General features: G+C 34.9%; 1 protein-coding gene across 7 annotated transcripts in view; it reads right to left on the bottom strand.

Annotated features, from left to right (window-relative positions):
• The window catches only part of PHF14 (PHD finger protein 14), a 203732-nt gene that overhangs the window by 19388 nt on the left and 166039 nt on the right, over positions 1–18305 (bottom strand). For 2 of the 7 annotated variants that reach the window (XM_043873422.1, XM_043873429.1), the window contains exon 18: positions 734–767. The exons of 4 other annotated variants lie outside the window; for them this stretch is intronic. In XM_043873422.1, the coding sequence (XP_043729357.1) occupies positions 734–767 (34 nt within the window). Of the gene's footprint in view, positions 1–733; positions 768–17659; positions 18213–18305 lie in introns of those variants that run through there. One more of the 7 variants, XM_043873425.1, reaches the window with a different exon arrangement.

The following is an 18305-nucleotide window of genomic DNA, read 5'->3' as shown; positions in this document are numbered from 1 at the left end:
TATTCCCTCACCAGAGTGTAATCTCCATGATAGCAGATTTTCTCTGTCTTGCTAACCACAGAATTCTCAGAAGCTAGTGTCATTTCTATCATATCACAGTCTCAATATTTCTTTACTGTATGAATAACTACGCTACTATATAACTGTATAGGAAACAAATAAATAGTAGTTTCGGCTTTTTCAATATTTATTAAATACAGAGTACTCACATACACTGTATCTAATACTCACAAGTGCCAGGCAATGTCAAGTATTATCATTCCCATTTCCCATCCAGAAAATTGAGAATTAAAGACATTAAAGAATTACCTCAGCTGAATCCAAAGAATTCTCCTTCTAATATTCCAGACAAGTAGAATTGCTCATGATCAGTAAATTTAAACCTCACTTATTTTTCCAAAATATCAATAATTCAATTTTTGCCCAACAGATACTGACCGCATTAATTGCTCAGTCATACAAAAAGATCTTAAATCTGTCTTGCAGAAATGATTGAAAAGCAATTTGTAAATCCAAAACAGTTTAGCGATTGTGCACCTTGAAGATTATTTATAGAAATCCTGATAAACATACCACTTGCCTTTTCATTCTTTCAAGCATTCTGACAATATTAGGATTTGTTTTGTTATATTTCCTAAATCTTATGAGGATACAGAAATGGTTGAGAACAAAAAGGGGTATTGGGAAAATGTTGCAAGGAACAGTTCTGAGAAACATAAAATTCTGCCATTACCTTGGGATGGCTGCCCTTTTGTCTTCAAATAAGCCTGTGTAAAGAAGATTTATTATCAAGGTCCATGGCTTTCTCAATTCTTTGACAGATATCAACACAAAGGCCTACTTTCTGAGAAAGAAAAAATAGTCTCTATTTTTAAGAAAAAGGATCATAAGCCTTTACAGAGGTAGGTCCGTAAAGGACTCTTGGAAGTTTTTGGAAATGTTGAGAGTTCAAATTGAAGGGTCTCAAAAGAAAATCCTGGTATAATATTAAATTGAATATAAAACTGACAAAATGCAACAGTTAAGGAAAATTAAGTTATAAATTTAAATATAAAATAACTTTGTAACATAAAAGTTAATGATCTCATAGCCACATTGTTCAATCAAATTCATTAAACATTTGGAAAGTGCTAATTTTCGTTAATACAAGTGTTCAACACTTACCCAGGAAACAAATCTCTAATTCTCCATTGAATTATGAAAGCATTTTAAAAGGATGATTTTACTTAACTTTTAAAGATACTATCATGCATTTTATCATAGACAGAAAATACATAAACAGAATGTGACCTTTTAATTCCAATTTTCTTTTAAAATTAAAAAATTAGCTGTATACTCTGAATTTCACCACAGTTTGAAATGTTTTGTTGATATACGATATATCCAGTTTCAAAAGAATGATAAAACAGAATATAACTGAACAATAGCAGGCATTGGAAACTGTGATACCATTTTGCCTCCTCTGAATGTAGCCTAGCATCAGTCATTGTTAGGACTCAGCACACAAGTAGTATACCCCATAATTTGATTATGTATTTTATACATCACAAGCAGGTCAATAAATATGAAATAATATGTTGTTTTCTGGAAAGTTATATGGAAAACTTGGTCACATTTTCTACATTCAGAAGAAAAAGTGGGCTTCTAATATACAAAATAAATCTACATCTTTATTTAAACTAAGATTTGTTTAAAAAAAATTAATGATGTGTAGGCGCTAGTGGCAAAGAACCCGTCTGCTAATGCAGGAGATATGAGACTCTGGTTCAATCTCTGGGTCAGGAAGATCTCGTGGAGGAGGGCATGGTGGGTTACTGTCCACAGGGTCGTAAAGGAGTCAGACGTGACCAAAGTGACTTAGTATGCACGCACAATAAAAGAACGAGGAAAAAGAAGGAATAGGGAAAACTAATGAAAAATGTCCTCCTCTCTTTCTTTCCTCTATTTTTTCAATCAAAAATTATTTAGTGAATACCTACCACATGCTGTGCGCATGTTTAGGGTAGAGAGGAGAACAAACACCTGATCCCTTTTAAGGAAACTTATGCACTTGAACTGTAAAACTGAGTTCAACTTACGCTTCCTACCTTCTCTATTCCTTGTCAACAGACACCTCTATGTTTCTTCAGAAAGTCAAATTATTTTGTTTATAAAATATTGCAAACATAGCAATAATAATAGCTACAACTTACAGCACTTATTGAAACCCCCTGGATATTTCTTCCCCAATCAATTCCTCTTCCTTTCTTTTTACAAGATGTGACCGATATACTGAACTGGACATCACTCCTTGGTATGCTTTCATATTTTAACATTTTATATGAGTGGCATCATATTAAACTTCTATAACTTCCAGGTTATTTTCAACACTATATTTTACTTATTTATTTGTTATACTTTTAAAATAACATACATGTTTTCAGCTCAAAAACTAGCATTACAAACTAGAAAGAATCCAACAAAGTTAAGTGGTGACAAATATACTACCATTATTTAATCTTGTTTGGAGATACCGGTCAACACAATTGGAAGAGAATGACATGAAGTATAAAATTGTAAGAGGAAATAAAACCACCTCTATTTATACCTGGAAATGTCAAGAGAATCAACTGAAACACATAAACAGAAAGAGAATTCAATGAGCACCTCTGTTTATGAGGAAGATCAATGTAGGTAACAGGATAAAACAATATAACTATTTAAGACAACTATTATATTCTGTATCCATATTCCTCTAATTACCTCTCTAAATTTTAAGACTGATTAAAGCAAGAATACTGCTTGCTATGTGTATTTCTAAGAAGAGCAAATCAATATATTAAAATAAGCAATTCACATTAAATACATAAGTCAGGTGCTAAATTAAATAGATTTCATTGGTTTTCCAGACCACTCTTCTCTATAAAGAGCCATAAAATTTTAGAGACAGAAGGGAAGGTATTTCAGTTAGAGGATGGATCGTTTGATCCATTCTATTCACTTTGCTGGTAGAGAAGCCATTCTTAGAGCACATAACTGACCTCCCCAGGATCCCACAGCTACTAAATAGTAGAGCTGGAATCAGAATTCAACTCTCCTAAGCTGCTGTCTGGAACTGTTTGTCATGATGAACCAGTACTGACCACAATGAATCAGTATGATTTTAAATTAAATGCTGGCAAAAATACAGCATGCCTAAAAGCAAGACAAAAAATGTTGGTGAGGTTGTGTGTACCTAGGTATTCTAAGAATCAATGTGATCTTATATTGTAAAATAATTGTGTGTTCTTATCCAAAGCATCTACATGAGCACAGTGGACAATGTATATACCTCTGGCCTCAGACAAAACTATCCCAGTCCTGCTTTGACACCTACTATTGGTGTGAACTTGGGAAAAACACATGATCTCTCAGTCTCAGTTTCCTTACATGTAAAATGTAAAAAAAACTAAAAACTAACCTGAAAAAACAGGCTTTGGGGATTAGAGGTATGATTATGCATGCAAATTATACTAATAAAATGTTTACTAATAAAATGTGTTAACATAGTAGGTGCTCAAAACAAAGCCAGCAATTATTATTAAAGAAGTTAAAATACATTTCCAAAAGTCAGGTTCGAAAGTTGAGAAAGTTGGTTGGAGAAAGTGCTTTTTCTTTTTACCAGAATAAAAATGAACAGTTTTGCTTCCTTTTCTAACTAGAATTTTAATATTTCAATGCTGATGGTAATTGTAATGTTAAGAATTACTTAAACTTGTAATATAGAAGTGTTTTCTACTTGTTTATTAACCTGCAAATATGTAAAGGTCTATTTACTATCTGCCAGGTTCCTTTCTAGAAGGTGGAAAAACAAATGGCAAATAACAATATGTCTTTGTCCTCATAGATCTTATATTTCAACAGGAAACAGAATAAACTGTTAACAGATAATTTCACATTTTGATGTAGTAGAAAAAGCAAAGGAAAACAATACAATATGTGGGAGCACAGGTTTCCTTAGAAACGTTCCTTGGAACGTTACTGTAGAGGTAATATTCAGGCTGAGACGCCAGTCAGGTACTAACCTGTGAAAAGAGAAAGCACAGGCATAGGGAACAAGAGCAAGGGCCCAACAGTACAAACGAGCTCAGCAGGTATGACCACCAGTATACGTGGCAGGAGATGCAATGTTAGGCTGATTCCATTTACAGTGAGAAGCCACTGAAGGATTTAATACTAGTAATATAATCTGATTTTGAGCTTTAAGGTTATTTTGGTTGCTGTATAGAGAAAGAAGGATAGGGGTTATAGGTAAGACTGGAAATAGAAAAATAAGGCAGAAGACAACTGCAACAGTATAAATCAGAAATGATGGTGGCCTGGAGCACTGTAGTAGTGGTGGGAATGGAAAGATGTATGACATGGTCTGAGTCAGGACAGGCTATGAGGGAGAAATTGAGGAATAAACAAAAGAGAGTAATTAGAACTGATTCCTGTTTGGGGCACACAAAAATGGTAGTGGTGAGTTGGGAAAGAGTAAGAGACAAGTAAGCTATTATGGGAGTGAAGAAGGATCTAGAGAAAAAAATTCTATTTCAGCAACATTAAACTTGAGACAATCTTTAGCTGTCCAATGGGAATGTCAGGCAAACATCAGGATACATGAATTTAGATCTTGAGGGAAGAGTTCAGGGCTAGTATTAGAAATCTGGAAGTCTCCAACTTATAGACGAGACTATATGCACTCACCAAGGGAATGGCATATAGAGAAGAAAAGGGTCCTATGGACTAAGCCATGCAATAAAACTGGGCACAGGTGGAGTACTCAGCTAAGAAGATTGAGAAGGAGCTGCCATTTATGTAGCATGAAAATTAGGGGACTCTGCGGGTCATCAGTTCAGTTCAGTTGCTCAGTCATGTCCAACTGTTGCAGCCCCATGGACTGCAGCACGCCAGGCCTCCCTGTCCATCACCAACTCCCAGAGCGTGCTCAAACCCATGTCCATCGAGTCGGTGATACCACCCAACCATCTCATCCTCTGCCGTCCCCTTCTCTTCCTGCCTTCAATCTTTCCCAGCATCAGAGTCTTTCCCAATGAGTCAGTTCTTCACATCGGGTGGCCAAAGTATTGGAGTTTCAGCTTCAACATCAGCCCTTCCAATAAATATTCAGGACTGAATTCCTTTAGATGGACTGGTTGAATCTCTTTGCTGTCCAAGGGACTCTCAAGTGTCTTCTCCAACACCACAGTTCAAAAGCATCAATTTTTCGGTGCTCAGCTTTCTTATATATATATATATATATATATATATATATATAGTCCAACTCTCACATCCATACAAGACTAATGGAAAAACCACAGCCTACTAAACGGATTTGTTGGCAAAGTAATGTCTCTGCTTTTTAATATGCTGTCTAGGTTGGTCATAACTTTCCTTCCAAGGAGTAAGCATCTTTTAATTTCATGGCTGCAATCACCATCTGCAGTGAGTTTGGAGCCCAGAAAAATAAAGTCAGCCACTGTTTCCACTGTTTCCCCATCTATTTCCCATGAAGTGATGGGACCAGATGCCATGATTTAGTTTTCTGAATGTTAAGCTTTAAGCCAACTTTTTCACTCTCCTGTTTCACTTTCATCAAGAGGCTCTTTAGTTCTTCTTCACTTTCTGCCATAAGGGTGGTGTCATCTGCATATCTGAGGTTATTGACATTTTTCCTGGCAATCTTGATTGGGAAATGTTAAAATATGTCAAAGGAAATGAAGAGATTCTTTTTGAAGGAGTTAAGATATTTTCTATCTCATATTCCTCTGGTATTAGTTTCAAAGTCTTATATCACACAAAAATTATTTGCTTTCAAAATACAATTCTGTAACATGTAAATAAATATTCTATTATAGGAATTCTCACATTTTAAAAAACATTTTATTTTGTATTGGGGTATAGCTGATTAACAATATTGTGATAGTTTCAGGTGGACAGCAAAGAAACTCAGTCATACCTCTATATGTATCCACTCTCCCCCAAACTTCCCTCCCATCCAGGCTGCCACATAACACTGAGCAGAGTTTCCAGTGCTAAACAGTAGGACCTTGTTGGTTATCCATTTTAAATATTGCAGTGTATACAAGTTGATCCCAAACTTCCTAACTATCCCTTCTTCCCATCTTTTCCCCTGGCAACCATAAGTTCGTTCTCAAAGTCTGTGAGTTTATTTCTGTTTTGTAAGTAAGTTCATTTGTGACAGTTCTTCTTAGAGGAATTCTCACATTTTGACTGTAAAGCACTAGAAACTGTCATAAACATACTGTCTTAAGTCTAGATTTTCCAGTGAAATATGCTAAAATAATACTAGAAAGCAGGAGACCTGGGTTTGATCCCTGGATCAGGAAGATCACCTGGAGAAGGGAATGGCTACCCACTCCAGTATTCCTGTCTGGAGAATTCCATGGACAGAGGAGCCTGGTGAGTTACAATCCACGTGGTTGCAAAGAGTCAGACACAACTGAAGTGACCAACACACTGAGTTCTTTCAAAACTTTTTCCAAAGTTTTCATTTCATTTGTCTATATTCTCTTTTTAACTATAAGTATCAAGAGGGCAGGGGTTATGTCCTTTCATGGATGCTCCTAGCAACTATTATGGGCCCTACACTTTACAACAGGGTCAGTAAATATTTGTAAAATGAAGGCAAGAAAAACTCTAGAAAGAAATACACCAATCTGCCAACAATGATAATCCTTGGGAAATATGGTATGAATTTTGTTTTCTTTATCCATTTCTCTGCATTTTTCAAATTATCTATAATGAACATATATTACTTGCATATGGGAACAAAATAATTAATATACTTAAATGCAGCTCCTAAAGTAACTGGTCACTTAATTCCTTACACAACAGAGATGCAATATGAAAAAAGTAGTAGTTAAAATAAATTGATGTTACATAGTTACTTATAGAATACATTTATGCTAAATGAAATTTATATATTTAATTTATAAATTACTGTAGCACACCATCTTCAAAGGGACTTCCCGGGTGGCTCAGATGGTAAAGCGTCTGCCTACAATGCGGGAGACCCGGATTCGATCCCTGGGTCAGGAAGATCCTCTGGAGAAGGAAATGGCAACCCACTCCAGTATTCTTGCCTGGAAAATCCCATGAACGGAAGAGCGTGGTAGGTTACTGCCCACGGGGGTAGCAAAGAGTCGGACACAACTGAGTTACTTCACCTTCACTTTCACTGTACCATACTATCTTCAAAACATGATCTAAGGACGTATTTTAGCATATAGACCATAGTTCAATACAATTGTTTTTCATTAGGAAAAGGCAATATCAAGTCAAAGTCAAGAAATTGCTGAACTCACAAAGGATGTCAAATATTTCCTAACATATACCTTTTAATTTCTAATTTTTAGAATGCAGATCAAGAGTTATATAGCTTGTTCCTCTCCTAGAAAAATATTTAATTACAAAAATATGCAAATAGTACTAAATTACAGGGCTACATCGTGTGCATGAGCAGAAAAGAAAATTTTAGATTTTTCAAACAGATAACTTTTTTGACATTAGTCAACTAGCCATTAAGTTATTAATACTGTGTTATCACTGTATATTTATGTAGGATAATAATTTGGCTTTGAGACCTCCAAATAGAAAAATATGAACTATTAACATAAGAACTATTTTTTTCACTTTTGTTTATTCACTTTTTTGTTGTTGCTGTTTTCGAATTTTAGGAGTTTTTTGATGACCTTGTATAGTGAGCATGTGACTAAAACAAAATCTTACTATTATTTTTTACCCTATCATAACAGGATCTTCTTTAAGGTTTGTGATGATAGGTTGAGCTTCTAATACTATTTTTAATAAAATATTGCTTCCTTACTTTAATATATAGAAGCTACATTTTCAAGAAGGAAAATGCTGATGTTATCTTGGTTATAAGCTTGCTGCTAAAATGATTGAGATGGTTTTCTCTTCCATACAATATCAGTTTAAGGCCTTTCTTTTCAAGAATGAATTATAGCTGATACTTCAAACCTATTTTATCTGTATCTCTTAGTCGAGAAAAATGAGCAAACATAAATATTTATTCTATATAAATGGAACAGACACAGATGTAGATAAAAATGATTCATTATAGAGCAGTGAATAATTGCTATTTGTATCACTATTTGAACAGAAAGGGGCATTAAGTATTTCTACCAGCTTTAAATCTGAGGATACCTAAAGTTACTGAGAAAATAAAAAATCTCCAGTTCTGTATGTTTGGGATAGTGTGTTTGTGGTTCATGATTCTGTACTGATGATAAATTTAACACTGTTCTCCGTAGCATACTTTGGAGAAAATTCAACAAAACCCTGCTTTACTTGAGCATCTGTGTATGCAAGACAATCCCCACCCACATCAAAATAAAAAAAGTTTAAGAAACCCTAATGTAAAAATAAACAGTGAAGCTATAAGTAAATTATTCATTTACTTTGCCGTTTCTGATATCTCGATACTCAAACGATAACCACCAAAAATTGTACAGACAAATAATTCTCATAGTCTGATAATTTGAAGAAAATACGTTCAGTACTTTTTTTCTTTCATGAAGCAGTAGTTTTAACTTTGAGGAGACTACATGGAAAGGAGAAGGAAGTACCACACAGAAACAGCAATATCATTGATAAAGTGATATAAGCATAAAAACTTATGTTTATGTTTGGGTGCTCAGCTGTGTTCGAGTCTTTGTGAACTCGGACTAACGCATCAGGCTCCTCTGTCCATGGGATTCTTCAGGCAAGAACACTGAAGTGGGTTGCTGTTCCTCCTCCAGGGGATCATGGCAACCCAGCCACTGAAGCCAAGTTTCTTGCGTCTCCTGCACTGGCAGGCAGGTTCTTTACCACTAGTGCCACCTGAGAGTGCTAGAAATAATTTCAAACTAACCTTTAAAAAAAATGTAACAAAAAATAACTATAATCAGAGATTCACATACTACAGTGATACAAAATGAAGCTGATAATTTTGAAGAATAAAATCTGTACCTAGATTAAACTTCCTGGGAGAACCATGTATCAGATTACGCTCTTGATAAAATTCAGACCTGTTATATAATACAATGCATGGGAAATTTTTACATAACTTACTTTATTTTAAAATGGTAAGAAAATATTTTTATTTTATGTACATATTCCAAACAATAAGCTCAATTAGATAATCATGGAAATTATATAGTACTTGGGAATTACATAAGCACCGTAAGACATTTACCATGAATGTATGTAAACAAACTGGACACTGGCACTATATACGAGAAAACCAAAGGATCTGAAGCCAGAAAGTCAAAGTACTTATTGATACTTATCATAAGTCTACCACAATTCATTCACAAACCTCTTAGAACTCCAGATTTCTTAACTAGTGATAGCCTTAAGGGAAAAGATATCTAAGAGAATTTACCAGTTAACCTATAACTTCATAAAGTCACTTCTAGGTTTAAATTCTAAGATTCCATTATTTTAAATGAATGAGAAGCAAACTATTATGAATAACACTCAAGGGAAATCTGGTGTTTTCCTAAAGTAACCTTGGGAAACCAATTCTCTCCCTGGGTAAATACTTTGTAATTCTAACAAACTAAATTTTAAAGGCAGTTATTACTTGTTTAGGTAAGTCTGAACACATTTCAGTATTTACTGACCTCTTTTATTAGCAATAATTCTATATCATATGAAATTCAACACTAAGAACCTGAATTAAAAATTGAAACACTAAAAAATAGTATTCATAAAAACCTCTGTTGAAAAACTGTGAAATACTATTTCCATATATGATTCCATATAAATCTAGAAACCACAGGCTGCAAACCTATAACCAAATTAATATGATTCTATTTTTCTCAGTCTTTTTTGACAACTATCATATGAAGACCACTCAAAGTTGTTTGATATCTCTTATCCTCTGGGTTATGAAAAATCAAATATGTATGCAACAGAATAATTTTGTTCTGCTCACAAAACTGTAAAAAAAAATGAGATTAGCAATGGTATTAGTAGCTATAATAATAATCACAAAGGTATGTGTTACCATTTATATTTAATGGGCCAGTAATTATGTTAGGCAGGCTTCACTGGTGGCTCAGTGGTAAAAAATCTGCCTGCCAATGCAGGAGATGTGGGTTTCATCCCTGGGTCAGTAAGATCCCCTCAAGAGGAAATGGAAATCCACTCCAGTATCCTTGCCTGGGAAATTCCACGGACAGAGGAGCCTGGCAGGCTACACTCCAGGGGGTTGCAAAGAGTCATACACAAATTAGCGACTAAACAACAACAACAGTTATGCTAGGCATTCTACACACCTATATTAATACTATTCTCTGATCTTCAGAACTTGCCTACACAGTATTACCTTTACTGAAGAGGAAATACAAACTCAGAAGGCTTAAGGAATTTGCCCCAGAGTAGCAAAGCTACTAAATGGAGAAGTAGATATTCAAATCCAGGTCTATCTGACTATAAACCGATGCTACAGAGGCATATTTTACTCAATTCCAATTTTACAGAAACTGACATATTACCAAAGAGTTTAACTCCCAGATAATAAATGTAAGAGAAAACAGTTATTGGCTTCTTGACACTTATATAACAACACTGACTGTATACTAGAGATGTTTCCCAGGAATTGGATATTTCTCACGGTCAGTGAGTAATTGGAACAACTTCAGATAATGACAAAATTAGTAAACAACTGCTATTCTACTAGCATAAAGTCCTTCATTTTATCATAAAGTAGAGAAATATCAATCCTATTTTATGAACCTCTTTCAAATCCTATCATTTAAACCTCTTTGCTTAAACTTCTAGTTTCTTTAAAAACTTCTACATAGACTATTATTGTTGTTTGTCCATTGCACGGTAAAGAAAAAAAGGAAATTTATAAATCTATATAGCTCATTATTGCTGAACAATGAAAGCTCACAACACAAAAGCTTGAAAAATATCCACACAAAATGATGAATGGAAGCCAATATTACTTCCTGTTAGGTTATATATATTTTCTTCTATATCTATATTTATATACACAGACACCTAGCAAAAATATAGGCCCGATATAGGAGTCAGGATCTACTCTAACAGCAAGCATGCACTAGTCTAGATGAAATGTGACTTTATGAGTAGTTTTAAAGGTGAAATAGGAAAAAGATAAAATAGGTTACATCACACATAGTAAGAATAAGAAAATAAGTTTTGTTTTAGTGTAGAGTGTGTATGCATACGTACAGGGTGCATGAGTGAGGGTCTTGTCAAGGGCAACGCAGGCAGTGTGTGTAGGGCTATGTGTGGAGCTGTGTATGGGAACATCTGTAGGAATGTATGTGGGGGTGTGAGAAGCTGATGTACATTTAGAATCAAGCATCCCTTACGATTATACAGTGGAACTGAGGAATAGATTAAGGGACTAGATCTGCTAGATAGAGTGCCTGATGAACTATGGATGAAGGTTCATGATATTGTACAGGAGACAGGGATCAAGACCATCCCCAAGAAAAAGAAATGCAAAAAAGCAAAATGTCTATCTGAGGAGGCCTTACATACAGCTGTGAAAAGAAGAGAAGCAAAGGAGAAAAGGAAAGATACTCCCATTTGAATGCAGAGTTCCAAAGAATAGCAAGGAGAGATAAGAAAGCCTTCCTCAGCAATCAATGCAAAGAAATAGAGAAAAACAACAGAATGGGAGAGATTAGAGATCTCTTCAAGAAAATTAGAGATACCAAGGGAACATTTCACGCAAAGATGGGCTCAATAAAGGACAGAAATGGTATGGACCTGAAAGAAGCAGAAGATATTAACAAGAGGTGACAAGAATACACAGAAGAACTGTACAAAAAAGATCTTCACAACCCAGTTAATCACGATCGTGTGATCACTCACCTAGAGCCAGACATCCTGGAATGTGAAGTCAAGTGGGCCTGAGGAAGCATCACTATGAACAAAGCTAGTGGAGGTGATGGAATCCCAGTTGAGCTATTTCAAATCCTGAAAGATGATGCTGTGAAAGTGCTGCACTCAATATACCAGCAAATTTGGAAAACTCAGCAGTGGCCACAGGACTGGAAAACATCAGTTTTCATTCCAATCTCAAAGAAAGGAAATGCCAAAGAATGCTCAAACTACCACACAGTTGTACTCATCTCACACGCTAGTAGCGTAATGCTCAAAATTCTCCAAGCCAGGCTTCAATAGTACATGAACCATGAACTTCCAGACGTTCAAGCTGGTTTTAGAAAAGGCAGAGGAACCAGAGACAAATTGACAACATCTGCTGGATCATTGAAAAAGCAAGAGAGTTCCACAAACACATCTATTTCTGCTTTATTGACTATCCCAAAGCCTTTGACTGTGTGGATCACAATAATCTGTGGAAAATTCTGAAAGAGATGGGAATACCAGACCACCCGACCTGCCTCTTGAGAAACTTGTATGCAGGTCAGGAAGCAACAGTTAGACCTGGACGTGGACCAACAGACCGGTTCCCAATAGGAAAAGGAGTACGTCAAGGCTGTATATTGTCACCCCACTTATTTAACTTATATGCAGAGTACATCATGAGAAATGCTGGGCTGGATGAAGCACAAGCTGGAATCAAGATTGCCGGGAGAAATATCAATAACCTCAGATATGCAGATGACACCACCCTTATGGCAGAAAGTGAAGAACTAAAGAGCCTCTTGATGAAAGTGAAAGAGGAGAGTGAGAAAGTTGGCTTAAAGCTTAACATTCAGAGAACTAAATCATGGCATCTGGTCCCATCACTTCATGGGAAATAGATGGGGAAACAGTGAAAACAGTGGCTGACTTTATTTTTTGGGGGCTCCAAACTCACTGCAGATGGTGATTGCAGCCATGAAATCAAAAGATGCTCACTCCTTGGAAGGAAAGTTATGACCAACCTAGATAGCATATTAAAAAGCAGAGACATTACTTTGCCAAGAAAGGTCCGTCTAGTCAAGGCTGTGGTTTTTCCATTAGTCTTGTATGGATGTGAGAGTTGGACTACAAAGAAAGCTGAGCACCAAAGAATTGATGCTTTGAACTGTGGTGTTGGAGAAGACTCTTGAGAGTCCCTTGGACTGCAAGGAGATCCAACCAGTCCATCCCAAAGGAAATCAGTCCTGGGTGTTCATTGGAAGGACTGATGCTGAAGCTGAAACTCCAAAACTTTGGCCACCTGATGCGAAGACCTGCCTCATTTGAAAAGACCCTGATGCTGGGAAAGATTAAGGGCAGGAGGCGAAGGGGACGACAGAGGATGAGATGGTTGGATGGCATCACTAACTCAATGGACATGAGTTTGGGTGGACTCCGGGAGTTGGTGATGAACAGGGAGGCCTGGCCTGCTGTAGTCCATGGGGTCGCAGAGTCGGACATGACTGAGCGACTGAACTGAATTGAGCTGATTTGAATGTGTGTAGGGTCCTCATAGGCCAGGTCATCCCCCCACACAGATAGGAATCTAGAAGTCAATGAATGGACTCGCTGATTACAATGATGCATTTAAACATCATTAGGAATACTACATGAAGTCACATCCTATGGAAAATTTTACTCAACTCTCATCGGTTCCAGAAACATTTACCATAACTTTTGTGCCTTAAAAGGTACAAAAAATGACCTGCTGTATATTTTAGTGTATGTAATTTATTTTACATTTGTTTTGAAAACAAAGCTAAATGCTTGGGTGTACTCCAAACATTTGCCTTTTAACATTTTAAATTACCTATACTTTAAAGTTAGTTTAAAATAGATACATTCTTCATTTAAATATACTACAATTTAGTAAAATACTTTATATTTGATTTCAAATCAAAGGCTTGTGATTTCTCTTTGTCTTTAATTTCTTCTTAATATGAAGTTCACCAGAGTGCTAAAATTAGTTAAACTTAATTAGGCTAAATTGATCATGTTCTCCCCTCCATCATTATGTAAAGTTACTCAGAAAGCAGAACTTATAAAATTATTATACAATGAAAATGATACTGTCATTATTAAGTACCTCAATACCAAAAGAAATGAGTGTACATTGAAATAAATATAGTGACTCTAAAAGGTTAAATATGGGTAAATGCTCAATTTTTAATAACAAGTTTCAACATGAATTACTTAAACATTTTCTCTTAATAAGTTTCTTGTTAACTGACTTATAATTTTAAAATAAACCAACTCTTTGCTAGGGACAAATTTTGCTTTAAATAACCCAAAACTAATGGCCTCCTTTTGTTAATTCCAGTGAGGCTGAAACAACCTATTTAAAAAATCTTTCTGCTATAAAACAAAATTTTTCTCATATATAAGTACTCTGAATATAAAAACAATAATAGGTTTTTACAGATATTTCTAATCCCTGAGGTTTTTTGTGTGTTTTTTTTTTTTTTTGTAATACTATTTTCAAGGCTTTGGGCTTCATTAGATTTGTAAAAATTCATATGGGGAGAAAATAAAATATTTGTTCTAAAAACATTTTTCTCAACTATAAAAGCAGGAAAAATATTACAACCCTATGTTTCTGTTTGTTTGGATTACTATGGTTCCAAATCACTTGTTACATAAGCTCCAAAGTCACTTAAAAAAAGGAGTACAATTTTTGGAAAAAAAAGTTTTTATATTTTATGGTTCAAGTTAAAAGAGTTTAAGTTTTAGTGATAGTGAACCTAATGAAAGTGGAGATTCTATTTAAAAAAATAGAAGTCTTCAAGTTGTAAAAATATGAAGGAAAACAGTAAAAAATATGCTATTCCTACTTTGAGAATACCGGATTTGCCTCTCACAATCTTTTAAAATTATCAATAGAAATGAAAAACATTATACACAATGGAGATTGGTATTAGAAATTAAAATAATATTCATTTTAATATTTAGTGTAGTATGTACAGTATATATAATAAAATATTATTTGCTATTGTTACAGTATATATAATAAAATATTATTTGCTATTGTTATACTTTATTCTGCCAAATATTTGCTTGCTTGACTCCATAAAATAAAGGATTACTTATATATTTATATAATATCATTTATCTGGGAATTTTAAAGGAGTAGTAAATGCTTAGTTTTTCAATCTACCTGCCCATTTTCCTAATTAGATGGGTTACTTGGAGAAAAAATTCTGTCTTATTCATTTTTGAGTCCTCATAGCACAGTGCTGCATGCTCAGTTGCTCAGTCATGTTTGACTATTTGCAACCCTAGGAAGTGTAGCCTGCCAGGCTCCTCTGTCTATGGGATTCTTCAGGCAAGAATATTGGAGTGGGTTGCCATTTCCTCCTCCAAGGGATCATCCTGACCCAGGGATGCTACCTGCATTTCCTGAGTCTCCTGCATTGACAGGTGGATTCTTTTACACTGAGCTACCTGGAGGCCTCATAGCACAGTAGTGGAGAGGTTAAAAACGTTAATGTTGTGAATGAGTAGAGACATAAATTACCCCCTAGAATTATATGAGGGAATGGAAAATATACGTGTAAACTAGAAAGATCATAGTAAATACAAAGGTCAGATTATTAGAAAGATCTTGAACAATAACATGCAAAAAAAGTCACAAAGGAATCCTGCTGAAACTTTGATGAGATTGACATTTCAGTCTCTAAACTGATATTTAAAATTCTTTGTCTCAAAAATTACAAACTAATCTAGTACTTTATGGATGTTTATGGATTATTAGCATTTATGGATTATTATTTCAAAGGAAACCTCAGAAATTTGACTATAAATGACATGGTGCTAACACAGGTAACTACTTTAGTAGTATGTCCTCTGTGTGCAGAACACAAAACTTGCTTTCAAATTAAATTTTTAAATGCTTACTATGTAATATTAAGGGAAAAAGCAGGATAAAAGTTAATAATGTCGATGTTTCTTAACAGGCTTTTTTATAGCATCCTCCGTGAGTGTTTTGGGTTTTCCCTGGTGGCTCAGTGGTAGAGTTTGCCTGCAATGCAGGAGAGCCAGGTTCAATCCCTGGCTCCGGAAGACCCCTTGGAGAAGGAAATGGCAACCCATTCTTGCCTGGAGAATCCCATGGACAGAGGAGCCTGGCAGGCTACAGTTCACAGGGTCACAAAGAGTCAGATATGACTCAGCGACTAACATACACACTGAGTCTTTTTAGCAATTTTTTTCTTAACTACCTCATGAAATTTTAATGCCACAGATATACTGTATATCTGTTTATGTACTGTATGTATAGCTGTATATTATATATAAAAAGTGAAAACATAAAGCTTTACTTTTTGATACAAGGTTATGAATGACTAAACAATTTTTAAGTTAAAAATTGTAAGTTACCAATATGTAACTTAACTATATAACTTCCTTTGCTAAAGAATCTTTAACTTACTTATTTATACAAATTATGTCAAGTTGTATGGAAATCACAATTTACATAAACATGTAAGAATAACAATGAAAGATCAAGTCCTAACAAATCATTCAAACTATTATACTTCCAGCAAAAGTAACTGAAAAAAAATCTTAAAAATCATTTTTAATTTTTGCTTGATAATAAAAGGTAACCAGAAGCTAAATAATCATTCAGAAATTGTCAAAATGTTCTCATCCCAGCACCTAACTAAATTAATGATAGGCTAAATTTTTTGTAATATTAAATAATAAAATATAATCTTTTTTTTTGTACAAGAAACTATTGTTTATTTATTTATTTATTTTCATTTATTTTTATTAGTTGGAGCCTAATTACTTTACAATATTGTAGTGGTTTTTGCCATACATTGACATGAATCAGCCATGGATTTACCTGTGTTCCCCACCCCCATCCCCCCTCCCACCTCCCTCCCCATCCCATCCCTCTGGGTCTTCCCAGTGCACCAGCCCTGAGCACTTGTCTCATGCATCCAACCTGGGCTGGTGATCTGTTTCACCCTTGGTAGTATACTTGTTTCAATGCTATTCTCTCAGAACATAAAATATAATCTATTTTTGATTAATTCCCAAAACCTAATTTAAACACAACAGCACAGAAGATCAAGCATAAACAACATCCACAAGACAGCCGATGGCAGCCAGCATGTACGTGCAGACTACCTGTGTGACATACCCAAGCAACTGACTCAAAGTCCTCTGATCAAAACCATCTATCTGTCATTGCTTTGTAGCACTGACCATGTACACAGTTTTGCATATTTGCCATAAACTCAATGTCAGTTCCACTTTCGTGATACCCAAGAAAACCTGAGAGAAATTAAATACTAAAAATAAGATTTTTATCAGAAAAGTTTAAGCTGCGGAGGGCCACGAACCAATCAATTTTGGTTTTTCTTTCCTGCAAGAACTAATTTTTTGCCCTCTTGGAATGATACTGCCCCCAGTGACATTGTATGGCATATGTCATATGATACTAAGATCTTAAAAAATACACAGCAAAAAATAACAAAATGTTATAGTGGTTATTCCCTGAATGATTTTTATTTTCATCTTTATATCATATTCTATAATAAGTACATATGCTTACAACTTCCAAAAAAGTAATTAAAGTTATGACCATTTACCATAGACATCATAATTAGACTAACCAAAATCTTTTCATCTTAACACTTTACTAGATAGCTAGACAAGTTTCAATGAAGAAACAAAAAAAACTTCTCAGTCATATATCTAAACTTATATATATTTATTGATTTTTTAGCTTTGATATATAAAACATTTGCAATAAACTAACTGTGATACACATGGTTAAAAATAGGAAATGCACTTTTGAAAGTTTTCAATACTTTCCAGGACCCTATAATAATGGAATATGGCAAAAAATATGCCAATCCTCCACTGTTCTTTCACTTTTTAAGCAAAATATAATAACCATGTAAAATATTTAAACATTAAAAAGGAAAATGTAATTCATTTTTCACTTGTGAATGCTGACATGAGATTTCTGAAAACATGGCTTCATTTGTAGTACAGAATACTTTCAAAACTATCGTAGTTGTAGTATCTGTGGGTGGAAAGTGAATAAATATGCTAGAATAAAGGGACAAAAACAGTCCATACAGGCAAAGGCCTAATCTTGAATTTTCAGCTCAAATAAAAATGAAGAGCACTAACTCCTTTCAGCGTCCCCCTTGAAAAAGACGATCTGTAAATAAAATGCTGCCAGACAGAACTGTTTAGCAGCAGCACGCCGACCGCGGCACACAGTAGACTTGACACTGGAAGCCACAACAGCGCCTACCTGTGCTCAGGCTCACACCGACCTTAAAATGGGATGAAAAATGAAGGACTTTAAAACGTAAGAAATGCAGACGGAACTGACTCTACACAAAAAGGACAAGAAGCTAGGTTTGAAA

Source organism: Cervus elaphus, chromosome 18 (assembly GCF_910594005.1).
Source record: "Cervus elaphus chromosome 18, mCerEla1.1, whole genome shotgun sequence".
In the NCBI taxonomy this organism is placed as follows: Eukaryota; Metazoa; Chordata; class Mammalia; order Artiodactyla; family Cervidae; genus Cervus; species Cervus elaphus.
Note: the sequence above shows the minus strand (reverse complement) of the source record. Positions and strands in the feature narration are given on the sequence as shown.